At 39.8% G+C, this 17452-nt stretch overlaps 3 protein-coding genes across 3 annotated transcripts in view; 2 read left to right on the top strand and 1 right to left on the bottom strand.

The window, feature by feature from the left end:
• LOC133655258 (EEF1A lysine methyltransferase 3-like) overlaps positions 1-17452 on the bottom strand; it is a 477733-nt gene that overhangs the window by 67225 nt on the left and 393056 nt on the right. The window lies entirely within an intron of this gene.
• dnajc14 (DnaJ (Hsp40) homolog, subfamily C, member 14) overlaps positions 1-17452 on the top strand; it is a 262644-nt gene that overhangs the window by 26889 nt on the left and 218303 nt on the right. The gene's annotated exons all lie outside the window — the stretch shown is intronic.
• Positions 1-17452, top strand: part of dgkab (diacylglycerol kinase, alpha b) — a 39344-nt gene that overhangs the window by 12304 nt on the left and 9588 nt on the right. Inside the window, exons 5-18 of the mRNA XM_062055265.1 lie at positions 1964-2013; positions 2146-2220; positions 2290-2406; positions 2487-2604; positions 6026-6114; positions 9727-9837; positions 9913-10011; positions 13286-13336; positions 13432-13505; positions 16668-16742; positions 16815-16900; positions 16960-17049; positions 17122-17282; positions 17355-17419. Of these exons, the coding sequence (XP_061911249.1) occupies positions 1964-2013; positions 2146-2220; positions 2290-2406; positions 2487-2604; positions 6026-6114; positions 9727-9837; positions 9913-10011; positions 13286-13336; positions 13432-13505; positions 16668-16742; positions 16815-16900; positions 16960-17049; positions 17122-17282; positions 17355-17419 (1261 nt within the window). The remainder of the gene's footprint in view (positions 1-1963; positions 2014-2145; positions 2221-2289; positions 2407-2486; positions 2605-6025; positions 6115-9726; positions 9838-9912; positions 10012-13285; positions 13337-13431; positions 13506-16667; positions 16743-16814; positions 16901-16959; positions 17050-17121; positions 17283-17354; positions 17420-17452) is intronic.

The following is a 17452-nucleotide window of genomic DNA, read 5'->3' as shown; positions in this document are numbered from 1 at the left end:
GAAAACAGGAAGTGGAAACAAAAAGAAGTGCAGTGGACAGGAAATAAAACAGAATACAAGAAACTAATAATGGTCATGTGACAATAAGAGTTTAGTGTAGCATTTAATACAAATCATTGAAAGAGTGTATTGATCTACAAAACCCGAAACCAGTGAAGTTGGCATGTTGTGTAAATGGTAAATAAAAACAGAACACAATGATTTGCAAATCCTTTTCAACTTATATTCAATAGAATAGACTGCAAAGACAAGATATTTAATGTTCACATTAAGAAAGTCCATTTTTTTTTGCAAATAATCATTAACTTAGAATTTAATGGCAGCAACACGTTGCAAAAAAGTTGTCACAGGGGCATTTTTACCACTGTGTTACATGGCCTTTCCTTTTAACAACACTCAGTAAACGTTTGGGAACTGAGGAGACACATTTTTTAAGCTTTTCAGGTGGAATTATTTCCCATTCTTGCTTGATGTACAGCTTAAGTTGCTTAACAGTCCGGGGTCTCTGTTGTGGTATTTTAGGCTTCATAATGCGCCACATATTTTCAAAGGGAGAAAGGTCTGGACTACAGGCAGGCCAGTCTAGTACCCGCACTCTTTTACTATGAAGCCACGCTGTTGTAACACGTGGCTTGGCATTGTCTTGCTGAAATAAGCAAGACGTTGCTTGGATGGCAACATATGTTGCTCCAAAATGTGTATGTACCTTTCAGCATTAATGGTGCCTTCACAGATGTGTAAGTTACCCATGTCTTGGGCACTAATACACCCCCATACCATCACAGATGCTGGCTTTTCAACTTTGCGCCTAGAACAGTCCGGATAGTTAATTTCCTCTTTGGTCCAGAGGACACAACGTCCACAGTTTCCAAAAACAATTTGAAATGTGGACTCGTCAGACCACAGAACACTTTTCCACTTTGTATCAGTCCATCTTAGATGAGCTCGGGCCCAGCAAAGCCGGCTGCGTTTCTGGGTGTTGTTGATAAATGAGTTTTAACTTGCACTTACAGATGTAGCGACAAACTAGTTACTGACAGTGGTTTTCTGAAGTGTTCCTGAGCCCATGTGGTGATATCCTTTACACACTGATGTTGCTTTTTGATGCAGTACCGCCTGAGGAATCGAAGGTCACGGGGCATTCAATGTTGGTTTTCAGCCTTGCTGCTTACGTGCAGTGATTTTTCCAGATTATTTGAACCTTTTGACGATATTACAGACCGTAGATGGTGAAATCCCTAAACTCCTTGCAATAGCTGGTTGAGAAATCTTGTTCTTAAACTGTTGGACAATTTGCTCACGCATTTGTTTACAAAGTGGTGACCCTCGCCCCATCTTTGTTTGTGAATGACTGAGCATTTCATGGAAGCTGCTTTTATACCCAATCATGGCACCCACCTGTTCCCAATTAGCCTGTTCACCTGTGGGATGTTCCAAATCAGTGTTTGATGAGCATTCCATAACTTTCTCAGTCTTTTTTGCTACTTGTGGCAGCTTTTTTTAAACGTGCTGCAGGCATCAAATTCCAAATGAGCTAATATTTGCAAAACATAATAAAGTTTTCCAGTTTGAACATTAAATATCTTGTCTTTGCAGTCTATTCAATTGAATGTAAGTTGAAAAGGATTTGCAAATCATTGTATTCTGTTTTTATTTACCTTTTACACAACTTGCCAACTTCACTGGTTTTGGGTTTTGTACGAGAAACTAATAAAGGTCATGTGAGAATGATAAGAGTTTCGTGTTGCATTTTATAAAAATCATTGAAAGAGTGTATTGATCTGTGTAATATTTAAAAAGCATTTGGATAAAAAGGAACTCAGTTGTATTACGTTTTAAATTAAAAAAAAAGAGCAATTTATTGCAATTAACTATTTTCCGAGACCCCCGTTCTAAATGACTTGTTTCATTTTAATTTCAACGTGTCATGTCAATTGAAACGCTTTCTGTCTCACGTTTTCAGTCACGTTCAAACTTTATGACAAAGATGGCAACGGACATCTGGATAGCTCAGTAAGTGTCTCCAAAACCTCGTTTTCCACGCTGGCATTTATTTCAAACCAAGATGGCGGACAAAGAAGCAGTTTAAAAAGAGCACTTTAGTCCTGAAATATTCACAATATGGAGCGTTTGTCCTCCCACCAGGAAGTGGACCGGATCATCAACCAGATGATGCGAGCAGCGGACTACCTGGGCTGGGACGTGACCGAGCTCAGATCTGTACGTGCTGCGCCTTGTGGTTCAGGAATCTTTCCTTCTACAATGGTCGTGACATTTTCTGGACTACAGGTGCTGAAGGAAATGATCCGGGCCATCGACGTGGACAACAGCGGCACGGTCACGCTGGACGAGTGGCTGAAAGGAGGCATGAACAATGTGCCCCTACTCGTTCTGCTCGGGCTGAAGGTGACGCCCGAACATTGCGCAATATTTACCTCGGTAACTCTCACCCGCGACGGCGTGGCTTCCTCACGCTCACTCCACAGGTACCAGAGAAGGATGGGCAGCACATCTGGAGATTGAAGAACTTCACAAAACCGGCGTACTGCTGCGTGTGCGAGAACATGCTCCTCGGACTCAGGAAGCAGGGACTCAGCTGCAACTGTGAGTCCTTACAAACTTGGATGTTGGCTAATTAGACTTAGACTTAGACTTCCTTTTATTGTCATTCAAATTTGAACTTTACAGTACAGATACAAATTGATTTTCCTTGCATTAGCTTGTTGTAGTGCAGGATAAAAGGGAAATAAGGTGCAGATATAAATGAATAGATTACTGTACAGATAAATACACTACATTGCCAAAAGTATTTGGCCACCCATCCAAATGATGAGAATCAGGCGCCCTAAATCACTTGGCCCGGTGTATAAAATCAAGCACTTAGGCATGGAGACTGTCATAGGATGCTACCTGTGCAACAAATCCAGTTGTGAAATTTCCTCGCTCCTAAATATTCCAAAGTCAACTTTATTATAAGAAAAGTGAAGAGTTTGGGAACAACAGCAAGTCAGCCACCAAGTGGTAGGCCACGTAAACTGACAGAGAGTGGTCAGCGGATGCTGACGCGCATAGTGCAAAGACTCTCTGCACAGTCAACTGCTACAGAGCTCTAAACTTCATGTGACCTTCCAATTAGCCCACGTGCAGTACGCGGAGAGCTTCTTGGGGATGGGTTTCCGTGGCCGAGCAGCTGCATCTAAGCCAGACCTGGGCAAATTAAGGCCCGGGGGCCGCATGCGGCCCGTTGAGCTTTTCAATCTGGCCCGCCGGACATTCCCAAATAATTTTTTTAAATCTTTAAGATGGAAAGTGTTGCTGCCATTATGATGTGCAGTGATGTTTTCTAATGACCGTAAGTCTTCAACTATACAAAGCATTTCAATGGTTGGAATCTGCGCTTTGGGATGATATGCCAGTTACTATGGTAATCTAATTAGTTACAATGGTAATCTAATTAGTTACTATGGTCATCTAATTAGTTACTATGGTAATCTATGTCACAGCAGCTCAGACGAGGCACCAAGCAGTGTGGGTGGGAAGCGAGATTTTCACAACAAAGTTCTAAAGCTTAGTGATATATCAGATATATCATATTGTCGGTGGGTTTATTTTGTACCCTTCGCGTTCATATTTCACTGTAAGTTGCATTTTTGTTGCGTTTCACTTGATTGTAAAATATGTCGATCAAAAGGGGGTGTGACGTTCATATTTTGGCAATATTCAGTGTTTTATCGTTCATAGAAAAATGTAAAATTCCATTACGTTTTTTAATGCCTTCATAACGTTTTTAGCATTCAATCAGACATTATTGTGAGGTTTTGTATTAGTGTTCCTAAAAATAGATATACCGGCCCTCAGACACATTGTTTTCTCTAAATGTGGCCCCCGAGTCAAAATAATTGCCCAGGCCTGATCTGAGCCGTACATCACCAAGTCCAATGCAAAGCGTCGGATGCAGTGAAGTAAAGCTTGTTGCCACTGGACTCTAGAGCAGTGGAGACGCCTTCTCTGGACTGATGAATCACGCTTTTCCATCTGGCAATCAGGTGGACCAGTCTGGGTTTGGAGGTTGCCAGGAGAACGCTACATTTTGGACTGCATTGTGCCGAGTGTGAAATTTGGTGGAAGAGGAATTATGCTGTGGGGTTGTTTTTCAGGAGTTGGGCTTGTCCCCTTAGTTCCAGTGAAAGGAACTTTGAATGCTCCAGGATACCAAAACATTTTGGACAATTCCATGGGATGGCACTTCAAGTTCATATGTGAGTAAAGGCAGGTGGCCAAATACTTTTGGCAATACAGTGTATATTGCACTTTTGCATATGCATCACGTTTATGGATGTATGTTATATTGTCTTTATATTCCAGCCAGTTAATCCATTTTTGGGGGGAATTGAGGGGATTATTATGATGCGTTCAAGAGTCTTACGGCCTGAGGGAAGAAGCTGTTACAGAACCTGGAGGTTCTGCTACGGAGGCTGCGGAACCACTTTCTGGAGTCCAGCAGTGAAAACAGTCCTTGGTGGGTGTGAGAGGAGTCTCTGCAGATTTTCTGAGCCCTTGTCAGGCAGCGGCTTTTTGCTATTTCCTGGATAGGAGGAAGAGGAGATCCTGATGATCTTTTCCACCGTCCTTCCAGTCTGAGGCATTGCAGGCTCCAGTCCAGACAGAGATGCTGTTGGTCAGCAGGCTCTCTATAGTGCCTCTGTAGAATGTAGTGAGAATGGGGGGAGGGAGCTGTGCTCTTTTCATCCGACGCAAAACCTGCATGCGCTGCTGAGCTATTTTTACAAGAGCTCCGGTGTGTAGGGACCAGGTCATATTGTCAGATATCTGCACCCCCAGGAACTTGGTGCTGCTTACTATCTCCACCGCAGTGCCGTTGATGAAGAGTGGAGTGTGGCTGGACTGGTATCTCCTGAAGTCGACGATGATCTCCTTGGTCTTGTCGACGTTCAGGACCAGGTTGTTGGTTCTGCACCAGTCAACCAGATGTTTCACCTCCTCCCTGTAGTCCATGTCGTTGTTGTCACGGATGAGGCCCACTACTGTCGTGTCGTCCGCATACATCACAATGTGGTTAGTAGTGTACCTGGTGCAGCAGTCATGGGTCATCAACGTGAACAGCAGCGGACTCAGGACGCAGCCCTGGGGGGAGCCGGTGCTCAGGGAGATGGCACTGGAGGTGTTGTTGCCCACTCTCACAGACTGGGGTCTGTCTGTGAGGAAGTCAAGCAGCCAGTTGCATAGGGGGGTACTGAATCCAAGGGGGGCCAGTTTGCTCACCAAGTGCCAAGTAATCAGAAGGTTCTTCACGTTTTTGCATGCGGTTTGCCAACTCAGAAGATTATGACCGACTCAGTTTCAAGTTGGTAGCAAACATGGCGTCCTGTTGTCACGGGAGGGGCTTTTGACCAATCATTTAGGACAGACCTTGGCAAAATACGGCCCGCGGGCCACACGCGGCCCGTTAAGATTTTCAATCCGGCCCATCGCACGTTCTACGTAAATTTTTTAGACCTTTAACATCAAAATTGTCGCTGCCATTATGATGCGCAGTGCTGTTTTTAAATGACCGCAAGTCTTGAACTATAGAAAGTATTTCAATGGTTGAAATCTGCGCTTTTGAGTGTTATAGGAGCTATTCTACGTCACAGCAGCTTAGACAAGGAACAAACCAGAGTGGGCAGGGTTTGTTCTTAGAGCGGTCAGCCCAAAACACGTGTGTCAGAAACAGATGTGGAAGCAAATTTTTACAACAAATTTCTGCATAAAAGTGATAATATATCATATTGTGGGTATTTATTACACTTTGCATTTTTTGTTTTGTTTTGCTTGTTTGTCAAAGATGTTTATGGAGGAGCTGGTCTGAGATGAAAAAGAGGCGCGACGTTCCTATGTTGTTAATATTCAGTGTTTTATTGTTCATAGTTAATATTGCAAATCCCACTTTCTTTATTTTAACGTACAAATACTGTACAAAAAAGACTATTTTAGTAATATTTTCTCTCATTTTTTCTGCCCTCAGGTTGCAAGTATACTGTCCACAGTCAGTGTGCCAACAAGAGTCGTGAACCCTGCGCTCCGACGTTTGTCAGCGCTGCACATAAATTTAGGGTGAGAAGACCACCAACTTTGACACAGACTCACCTACCAAGTATGTTTTTCCCACAGGTGTGGACTGCGGCAGGCGTAATGCCACAATTTAGGACAAAAGTAAGATGTTGGTACTTTGGGGCGGTATGGCTCGGTTGGTAGAGCGGCCGTGCCAGCAACTTGAGGGTTGCAGGTTCGATCCCCGCTTCCGCCATCCTAGTCACTGCCGTTGTGTCCTTGGGCAAGACACTTTACCCACCTGCTCCCAGTGCCACCCACACTGGTTTAAATGTAACTTAGATATTGGTTTTCGCTATATAAAGCGCTTTGAGTCACTAGAGAAAAGCGCTATATAAATATAATTCACTTCACTTCACTTTAACAGAAGATCAGCCACACTGAACACATTTGTATTTAGAACATCTGTGACATCGCACTTTGGTGAAAAACGTTTTAAGGTACAGTAGGAAAGGAATTTGTCGCAATTTACCCGACACATGAAACGTGACAAATTATAGGGGGTGCGTTGTCCACTTTAGCCGCCAGATGGCAGTACAGTGGTGCCTCGTTTAAAGCTGGGGTTACGTTCCGTGTAGTAGAAGTTGATTTTTTCCCCCCGTTTTTTTTATTTGTTTTCGTTCATTATGTATATTTTTCGTTTACACCACACGTGTCAAACTCAAGACCGGGGGGGCCGACACGTCATTTAATTTATAAGCCTGGGAATAACGTGGATACTTAATCTTTCTTACTAAATGTTTTCATTGTTTCCATTGTGACAGAAAACAATGTATGGGATACAGGAAATTTCATATGTTTTAAACTTTGATGTATATACAAATATTCAATTGTGTTTGGTGTGAATCTTTGGGCACCTCCCCATTCGATTCTGATTCTTGGGGTGAGGATTTGATTCATAATCGATACTCGATTCAACACGATTTTCGATTCAAACTGATTTTTGCAATGTATTATTTGGTATAATAATAACAACACCTTAACAAAACAGCTTACAGGTTACAAAACCTCCTTTTGGTTGCTGACGTATGACACATACGTGCACCAACGAAGCATGAAGATGGCCAAACATTTTTTTTTTTTAATTCGTCAAAAAAAATAGAAAAATAGATTTTTGAAAATTACTAAAAAAATCGGGATTGGAATGTGATTAAAACATTATTATTTTTTAGCACCCCTTATTATATACTAGTGTTGTCCCGATACCAATATTTTGGTACTGGTACCAAAATGTATTTTGATACTTTTCGGTACTTTTCTAAATAAAGGGTACCACAAAACATTGCATTATTGGCTTTATTATAACAAAAAATGTTAGTGTACATTAAATATATGTTTCTTATTGCAATTTTGTCTTTAAATAAAATAGTGAACATACTAGACAACTTGTCTTTTAGTAGTAAGTAAACAAACAAAGACTCCTAATTTGTCTGCTGACGTATGCAGTAACATATTGTGTCATTTATCTACCTATTATTTTGTCAACATTATTAAAGACAAACTGTAAAAATTGATTATTAATCTACTTGTACATTTAATGTTAATATCTGCTTACTTTCTCTTTAACATGTTATATGTACACTTCTGTTAAAATGTAATAATCACTTATTCGTCTGTTGTTTGATACTTTATATTAGTTCTGGATGATACCACAAATGTGGGTATCAATCCGATACCAAGTAGTTACAGGATCGTACATTGGTCATATTCAAAGTCCTCATGTGTCCAGGGACATATTTTCTGAGTTTATAAACTTAATGTGAATTTTTTTAAAACGAAAGAAAATTTTGTGATGCCAAAAAATATTGATATAATCATAGTAGTATCTACTAGATACGCTCCTTTACTTGGTATCCTTACAGTGGATGTTAGGTGTAGATCCACCCATGGCGTTTGTTTACATTGTGACGCCGGTGAGCTATCGTATCCTCCTACGGTGTGTAGTGAAGCATGTTTAGCTATTCCTTGTGCTCCAGTGATAATGATACTTGTAAGTAATGTACTTTATTTGTTGCCATGGAGGCCAGGATTAGTGATTTAGAAGTAGCTAAAACACTGCTGACTGCAGATGGATGTTAGCTGCTAGCTGGCTAGCCATGTCTTAAAGCACCTCTTCCTGAGGGTGTTTCAGTGTTATAACGCCACCTTTATCTTTACTTTTTACACCAAAATGCGTCCATTCTCCCTTTTCTGTCTACACACTGTGTTTGCTTGTAAGTACTCTGTGTGTGCGCGCTGCCGAACATGCTCCTCTGCTCCTAAAACCATCAATGACACAACGTGGCGATGACGGGGGTTTGGGGGACCGGTACTTTTTAGAGGCGGTATAGTACAGAATACGATTAATTAGTATCGCAGTACTATACTAGTACCGGTATACCGTACAACCCTAGGATATACCGTATGACAGTTTGTAAAAATAACAATAAATACTTAAATATCTGCTTGTCACCTTAACTTACGATTTCAAAGCAAGTTATCCATCAATTTGTAAGTACAAAAATCAAATAACCAAGTGCATAGGCAATAATATAATGAGGCGATTATACTTTTATATTCTTACAATCACTGGTACAAGCGGCCCTTTTCGATGTGGCCCTCCCATGAAAACAAGTTCGACACCCTTGGTTTACACTATATTTTTCATTTACAGGACGTTTTTTTATTATGTTTTTTCGTTTACAGTACTGTACAGTATATGTTTTTTCGTTTCTTATAAATGTTTTAAGGCTGTAAACCCCCTAACCACACACTTTATAAACTTTTCTCAGACAGGCATTAACATTTTCTCACATTTCTCTAGTTTAAACACTCTCTAAGTTCAAACCTTCGTGGATTAAAAAAAAATAAGCAGAGTACACTACCGTATTAAAGAATGAAGCTAAAGACAGAAACCTGTTTTTTAGGGCTCTAGGATTTTTTTTACCTATAAATAAGACCGGGTTTTATCATAAAGCCCGCAGCATTTCCACACATAACCAGAGTCACACAATCTTTTTAGACCTTAAATCCTAAGGTGCGAGAGGGCAGTCGTTTCCAAAATAAGCCTTTCTCATCCATATTAAAAACTTGTTCAGGATTATATCCGCCACCACAGTTTGCATTCTGCACTGTATGAAGATTGATTGACCTTGGTCTACAGTCCCTTCGCGAATCAGGACGCGGAACACAATGCGCATTCATACACTGTAAAAAAAAAAAAAGCATACAACACTGTAAAAATTACACACACACAAAAGAAAAAAGTGTAAAGTGAACCATGTTGTAGCGAGGGAACACTGTATAGTGTTTTGTGGCAATTCTAACTTTGACCACAGCATCAGTTGCAATGTGGATTGGCGCTTTCCATTATTTTCAGCAGACTGCATTGCAAATTGAGTAACCCCTCCTCTTCCAGGAAAGGGGCTATATGAATCCCTCCCCTACTCTATGAAAAATCCTTTCATTGGCATACTAAATGAGAATACCAGTCAAGGAAGGTTTCAGGAAATGTGGCCCTCAAAACAATTCAGGTTTTAATCCGATGAAGGCATGAATTGTTTACTGATTCACACCTCAGGGTACGCTAACCTTTCCTTCAGCTTGACCCCTGTTGAACTTTTCTTTCATACTCAGGTACCGTGCCACGACTGGGTCCGAACCGACCGCAGCGCCTCCAAGTGTCAAGTTTGCCAAAAGAAGATTAAAACTTTAACTGGACGGCGTTGTGCGTGGTGTCATGAAATAGTGAGAACGACGCGTCAGCATTTTTTGAAGAAAGAATGACAAAGTGCTCACGCAACCTTGCGTTTCCCCTTTAAGCGCCATGAAGAGTGCGTCTTCTCCGGGTTGTCAACCTGCGACCTTGGACCCCTCAAAGATCACATACTCCCTCCTTGGGCCATATTCGCAGACTCCAAGGTAAAACACTATCTTATGCTGCTTTTTATGGACGCATAATTACCGTACTTTCTGGGCTATGGAGCACATAGGTACTTAAGCCGCACCCACCAAATTTTAGAAGAAAAATTATTTTTACATACCATATATAGGCTGCATATATATCATACATACACACACAGAGAAAGAGAGAGAGAGAGAGAGAGAGAGATGTGTGCATGTATTCGAAAGGGACAAGCGGTAGAAAATGGGTATATATATATATATATATATATATATATATATATATATATATATATATATATATATATATATATATATATATATATATATATAAATAAATAAATAAATAAATAAATAAATATATATATATATATATATATATACATATACATATACACCGGTACGAAAGATTTTGTAAATGTTTATTTACATACCTTAATTGTTTCCAAACGTTGTCTGTAACGCAGCAGTAAAACGGCTGATCAAACAAAACAAAAGTCATCGTCATGGACCCACTAGCTGCACAAGCTAGACCAGGGGTCCCCAAACATTTTGACTTAGGGGCTGCATTGGGTCCAAAAAATTTGGCCAGGGGCCGGGTTGTGTATATATATATATATTCCTCGCGCACTAATTAATAATAATAATAATAATACCTGAGATTTATATAGCGCTTTTCTAAGTACCCAAAGTCGCTTTACATGTTAAAAACCCATCATTCATTCACACCTGGTGGTGGTAAGCTACTTTCATAGCCACAGCTGCCCTGGGGTAGACTGACTGAAAGAGCGCGCACTTGCCCGACACTGCAGTGCGATGATGTCACGTTATCGATGGGAAAATGCATTTTTAGACAATATGATTTGCCTGAGCGGCTTGGAGAACCCAAGAGTAACAAGCGGTAGAAAATGGATTAGAAAGGACGGATTTGAAAAAATAACTACTTTTTTTTTAAAAGAAATATATATATATATATATATATATATATATATATATATATATATATATATATATATATATATATACAAACCCCGTTTCCATATGAGTTGGGAAATTGTGTTAGATGTAAATATAAACGAATACAATGATTTGCAAATCATTTTCAACCCATATTCAGTTGAATATGCTACAAAGACAACACATTTGATGTTCAAACTGATAAACATTTTTTTTTGCAAATAATCATTAACTTTAGAATTTGATGCCAGCGACACGTGACAAAGAAGTTGGGAAAGGTGGCAATAAATACTGATAAAGTTGAGGAATGCTCATCAAACACTTATTTGGAACATCCCACAGGTGTGCAGGCTAATTGGGAACAGGTGGGTGCCATGATTGGGTATAAAAACAGCTTCCCAAAAAATGCTCAGTCTTTCACAAGAAAGGATGGGGCGAGGTACACCCCTTTGTCCACAACTGCGTGAGCAAATAGTCAAACAGTTTAAGAACAATGTTTCTCAAAGTGCAATTGCAAGAAATTTAGGGATTTCAACATCTACACTCCATAATATCATCAAAAGGTTCAGAGAATCTGGAGAAATCACTCCACGTAAGCGGCATGGCCGGAAACCAACATTGAATGACCGTGACCTTCGATTCTTCAGACGGCACTGTATCAAAAACCAACATCAATCTCTAAAGGATATCACCACATGGGCTCAAGAACACTTCAGAAAACCACTGTCACTAAATAGAGTTCGTCGCTACATCTGTAAGTGCAAGTTAAAGCTCTACTATGCAAAGCGAAAGCCATTTATCAACTACATCCAGAAACGCAGCCGGCTTCTCTGGGCCCGAGATCATCTAAGATGGACTCATGCAAAGTGGAAAAGTGTTTTGTGGTCTGACGAGTGCACATTTCAAATTGTTTTTGGAAATATTCGACATCGTGTCAAAAATAAAGTTTATGAGTTTGAACATCAAATGAATATGGCTTGGAAAGTATTTGCAAATCATTGTATTCCGTTTATATTTACATCTAACACAATTTCCCAACTCATATGGAAACGGGGTTTGTATATATATATATATATATATATATATATATATATATATATATATATATATATATATATATATATATATATATATATATATATATATATATATATATATATATATTTTTTTTTTGAATAAGGACTTCCCGCGGGCTGGATTTTGGGGACTACTGAGCTAAACAGAATCAATAACTCCACGGTGACGTTTTGATGACATTACTAAGGAATTTGCAAAACTGAAACAATACAAAAAGAATGCCATTGTAAGTTAATGATACTAACACAGACACTCGTACACCTGTTAGCATTTTACTAATACTAATGACGCTAGCTTGATTACATTACAATAGCACGTACAGATCTCACAAATAGGGCGGTCTAGTAAGTAAAATTTGTTTTAGTTATATTGTAAATCTTCCAAACGTTGCTGGGAGTGATGAATGACTAATCCATACGAGTAGAAGCGCTATGGATGACCAGTAGACAAAACGGGATATACTTCCGGTTCAAGGCATGAAACAGGAAGTCCATTTTCAACCGGCACCGGGACTTAAGCCGCACCCACCAAATTTTAGAAGAAAAAAGATTTTTACATACCGGTATATAGGCTTCATATATATATACTGGTATGAAAGATTTTGTAAATGTTTATTTACATACCTTAATTGTTTCCAAACGACTGATCAAACAAAACAGAAGTCATCGCAAGCTTGCTCTCCAATCAGTTATCTCCACGGTGACGTTTTGGTGAATTTACTGAGGAATTTGTGAAACTGAAACAATACAAAATGAATGTAATTGTAAGTTAATGATACCAACACAGATACTCGTAAACCTGGTAGCATATTAGCTAATGATAACGACGCTAGCTTGATTGCATTACAATAGCACGTACAGACCTCCCACATGGGACGGTCTAGTAAGTAAGAATTGTTTCAGTCATATTGTAAAACTTACAAACGTTGCTGGGAGTGGTGAATGACGAATCCATAAGCGTACAAACGCTATGGATGACCAGTAGACAAAACGGGATATACTTCCGGTTCAAGGCATGAAAGGGGAAGTCCTTTTTCAACCTGCAGTAAGCAAACTTGTCCACAAGATGTCGCCATAGCACTACTAATAACAAATCTACAAATTAGCCGCACCGTTTTATAAGCGGCAGGGTTCAAAGCGTTGGAAAAAAAGTAGTGGCTTATAGTCTGGAAAATACAGTAATAAAACAACAACCGATGAATAATTAATGATTTGATAAGTAATTTCTTAAACAAGTGTTGGGATTGTGTTTTATCAAGGAGCATGACACTACCCTGTTGAACATGACACCTGACGGCCACATTCTACAGGTACATTTGGCAATTATTTTGGGCTGATTTAGACTAGAAAATGAATGTTACAGGAATATATGTGCACAAAATGGATGAACAAAGTGTCTCCTCAGGTGGTCGCAGTTCCGGACACTCACCCCCTGCTAGTGTTTGTAAACCCCAAAAGTGGAGGAAATCAGGGTGAAAAGTGAGTTTTGCTCTTATCCCTGCACGATGTCATGAGACCCCATACTGACACATCTGCTTTTACAAACATGATCATGCAGATGTTTAATATTCTTACTATTGAAATCCCAACGCAACATACAATTGTTCAAGTATTTTTGCTCAAAGCTAGTTATAAACTTTGTGTGGCCCCATTTCGCTCTTTAATATTACTTATTTAATATTGTTTTAGGCTCCTAAACCAGGGGTCGGCAACTCAAACTGTTGAAAGAGCCATCAATACTGGACCAAATATACAAAAAAGTAATCTGTCTGGAGCCGCAAAAAATTAAAAGACTTGTATAAGTGATATAATGAACACATGATGTAAGTGTCTCTATTAGTTATATTAGCCTACTATCACAATGACTTTAAAAGTCTTATATAAGTGTTATAATGAAGGCAACACATGACGAAAGTGGCTAATTAGCTATATTAGCCTACTATCAAAATGACTTTAAAAGTCTTATGTGTTATAATGAAGACAACACGTGATGTAAGTGTCTATAGTAGCTAATTAGCTATATTAGCCTATTATCAAAATGACTCTAAAAGTATTATATAAGTGTTATAATGAAGACAACACATAATCTAAGTGTCTATATTAGCTTTATTAGCCTACTATCAAAATGACTTCAAAAGTCTTATATAAATGTTATAATGAAGGCAACACATGATGTAAGTGGCTAATTAGCTATATTAGCCTACTATCAAAATGACTATGTCTCGCAGGCTGACGCAAATCTTCGTTGACAGAAATTTTGAAATGTAATATTTATTCTACACATTTTTACAACATTTGAAAACATTAGTGAAACTTCTCAGAGGGTGAAATAACTCCTGGAAATGACCAATGGCCAAAGGTATAGACGTGTGTGTTCAAGTTAAAGGAAATGGCAGGCTGTCTTCTTCTAATGCATTTATTACAATCTTTGCAAGCTGGCTAATGTTTGCTGTGGTCTGGAACAACATGGCACACAAACAACTATCAGAAATGCAGCCAATTTTACATACAGATAATGTGTCACGAGACATGGAAAAATAAACTAAATATACAGAGGATATAAGTAAAGGATGTTGAATGAGCTCAAATATACTTACAAACGAGGCATAATAATGCAATATGTACATACTGCTAGCCTAAATAGCATGTTAGCATCGATTAGGTTGCAGACATGCAACAGCCATCTAAATATGCCTGATTAGAACTCCACATAAGTCAATAACATCAAAAAAGCTCACATTTGTGCATTCACGCACAGTATAAAACGTTTGTTGGACAAAATGAGACAAAGAAGGAGTGGCATCAAACACGTCTTTCTGTGGCAGCGTCGGAAAAAAAAAACTGTTGAGTCACAGTCCACACAACAGTGAGTTCAAGGGCCACTGAAATTAGTAGGACAAAATGGTGCTTGCCAAATACTCTCATTAGTGAAGCATAAACACATACATATTAAATAGTGCATTTTGCATTTTTTTGCAAGGGTGTATACGTTGTGTTCATAATTCATAATTTCACTCAAACAACCTTATTATTGAACTTTCACAGCAACATTTAATTTTTCTGAACCTTTATAACGTACTTAAAGGAACCATATGTAACAATCTGGCCAGAAATGGTACTGCAATCACGGTCAAAATTCTGTAGTCCCCTCCCTCTCTCCCTCTCTCCCTGACTGAGATTGCCAGATACGCAGCCTAATCCAAGGAACTTCAAACTTCCACTGCCTTTTACTAGGGGTTGAGGTGCTGGGATCATAATAGCTGAATAGACAAGCGTTTTGGCAATAACAAATCTCTAACCAACACATTTTACACAGAAATGAGGCTATTTTCAGGAAGAAGTACATCATGCCTGCGTACAATATCACAACAAATGGCAATCATATGGTTATTGTCAGTACTATCAGAAAACAAAGACTAAAACCAACTACAACCAACGCTAGCAATGGTTATAAAGAGGAGACATTTACCAAGGTATGTCTATAGGCTACTGTTTCAAAACTTGCCATATAACTTGGTACATGTAGTCCACAATATGCAAACACCAATGAGGAATTATTTTATCATGTTATTTGGCTGTCTCCATACGTTTCACATTGCCATGATGACAGCCGTGCTAATGTTGGAACCCATTTCCTCAGCGTATCAGCATATTGAGAAGGACATAGGCACTGACACAACCATATCCACATAGTTTTTATTTGTCGAAAATATATTTTGCCCTGTCAGTTGGATGACGCCTCGACATACAGGCTAACGGGCATATATCTACCCCGTTAGCCTGTATTTCCATGTGTCATTGACCGGGCTAGCATGCTCAGCATTGGTTGCAGGAACATACTGTCTTTGTTAGACAAGATCATAGACTGTATTGGACAATATAGTTTACATACCAAATGTCCATTTCCATGTATTACAAGTAATAACAAAATGTAAATGCCTGACTTAGCTATCAAGGAGGAACGTAGCAAGTTTGGCGTCAGATGAAAAAATCTTCCCCGCCTTCAATCCTCTCCATCTTTCAAAGGCATCCCCGATACAAATCCTGGTTTTGTTCCTGGCTTTGTCATGAATAAGTTGAGAATGGTAACGAGGCCTTTTAGATTGACTAAGGTCTGATATGTTTAGTAACTTTACCAGTGGCAGTAGCCAGACAAAGATGGCGGTGCGTAACTGGCAACCTGGATGTGACACTCACTGACTTTTTAATTGGTCAAACGGTGGAGGGCGGGGAATCGAATTGAAAACAAGATTTCGGGGCTGTAAATCTAATTTTGAAATGAGCATATCCCGGCTGAACTACTTTTATCAGTTATAGACGTATTGGAAAGGAACGTGATTTATTAATTCCTTTTGAGATATCAGGGACATTTAATGATGACTTGACATGAAATTATTACATATGGCTCCTTTAAAAACTGACGATGAAATGAAAGAAAAAAATGTTTAAGAAAGCGTGCGCACATTTCAGTGCATCTGAATTTGTGCGTACGACGTCTTCTGGATTTGTGCGTACACCAATTTTTGGCAGGAAATCCATGCGGGTTTTAATACATGAGGCCCCTGGTGCATTGTCATGCGTTTATGAGCGAGGCTAAATGTATCGTAATGACATTTAGGATTATTTGCGTGTCTTCTACAGAGTTCTCAGCGTGTTTCAGTACCTGCTGAACCCGCGCCAAGTGTACAACCTATCAGACGGTGGCCCCGCCCCAGGGTAAATGGCATCCTAGCTCGCCTATAAGATGTACATTTTATTCTCTATTAACAAGAACTTGTTTTATTTTAGGTTACGCTTCTTCCGTAATGTCCGTGACTACAGGATCTTGGCCTGCGGGGGAGACGGCACGGTCGGGTGGCTCCTGGATGCTATAGGTAGCGCTTTTGAAGAAGAATTGGGCCCCACACATTTAACTCTGCGCCGTCCTTTCCAGACAAAGCGGACCTCCAGGTGCCCCCTCAGGTGGCTATCCTGCCCTTGGGCACGGGGAACGACTTGGCTCGCTGTCTGCGCTGGGGAGGAGGTAAAAGAACGCTGCACAGGCAAACAAGCGAGTAGCCTCCCACTAACTAGCGTCAATGCTCCTCGGCGGAAGGCTACGAAGGCTCGGACCTGAGCGAGATCCTGAAGAACATTGAGGAAAGTGAGCTGATCCACATGGACCGCTGGAACATCGAGGTGATCCAGAATGATCCTAAAGAAACTGGAGACCCCGTCCCCAGCCAGATCATCAATAGCTACTTCTCAATAGGAGTGGTGAGTTGGTAAGATGAAATATTGGTGCGCACACATGCCTCCATCGACACATGAACATGTTCGCCTGCGCAGGATGCTGCTATTGCACATCGCTTTCATTCCATGAGAGAGAAACACCCTCAGAAGTTCAACAGCAGGTGAGGATGGAACACAGGAAAACCTTATCAAAT

The sequence above is a fragment of the Entelurus aequoreus genome, linkage group LG01 (genome assembly GCF_033978785.1).
Source record: "Entelurus aequoreus isolate RoL-2023_Sb linkage group LG01, RoL_Eaeq_v1.1, whole genome shotgun sequence".
In the NCBI taxonomy this organism is placed as follows: Eukaryota; Metazoa; Chordata; class Actinopteri; order Syngnathiformes; family Syngnathidae; genus Entelurus; species Entelurus aequoreus.
This window is presented reverse-complemented; position numbering and strand designations above follow the sequence as displayed.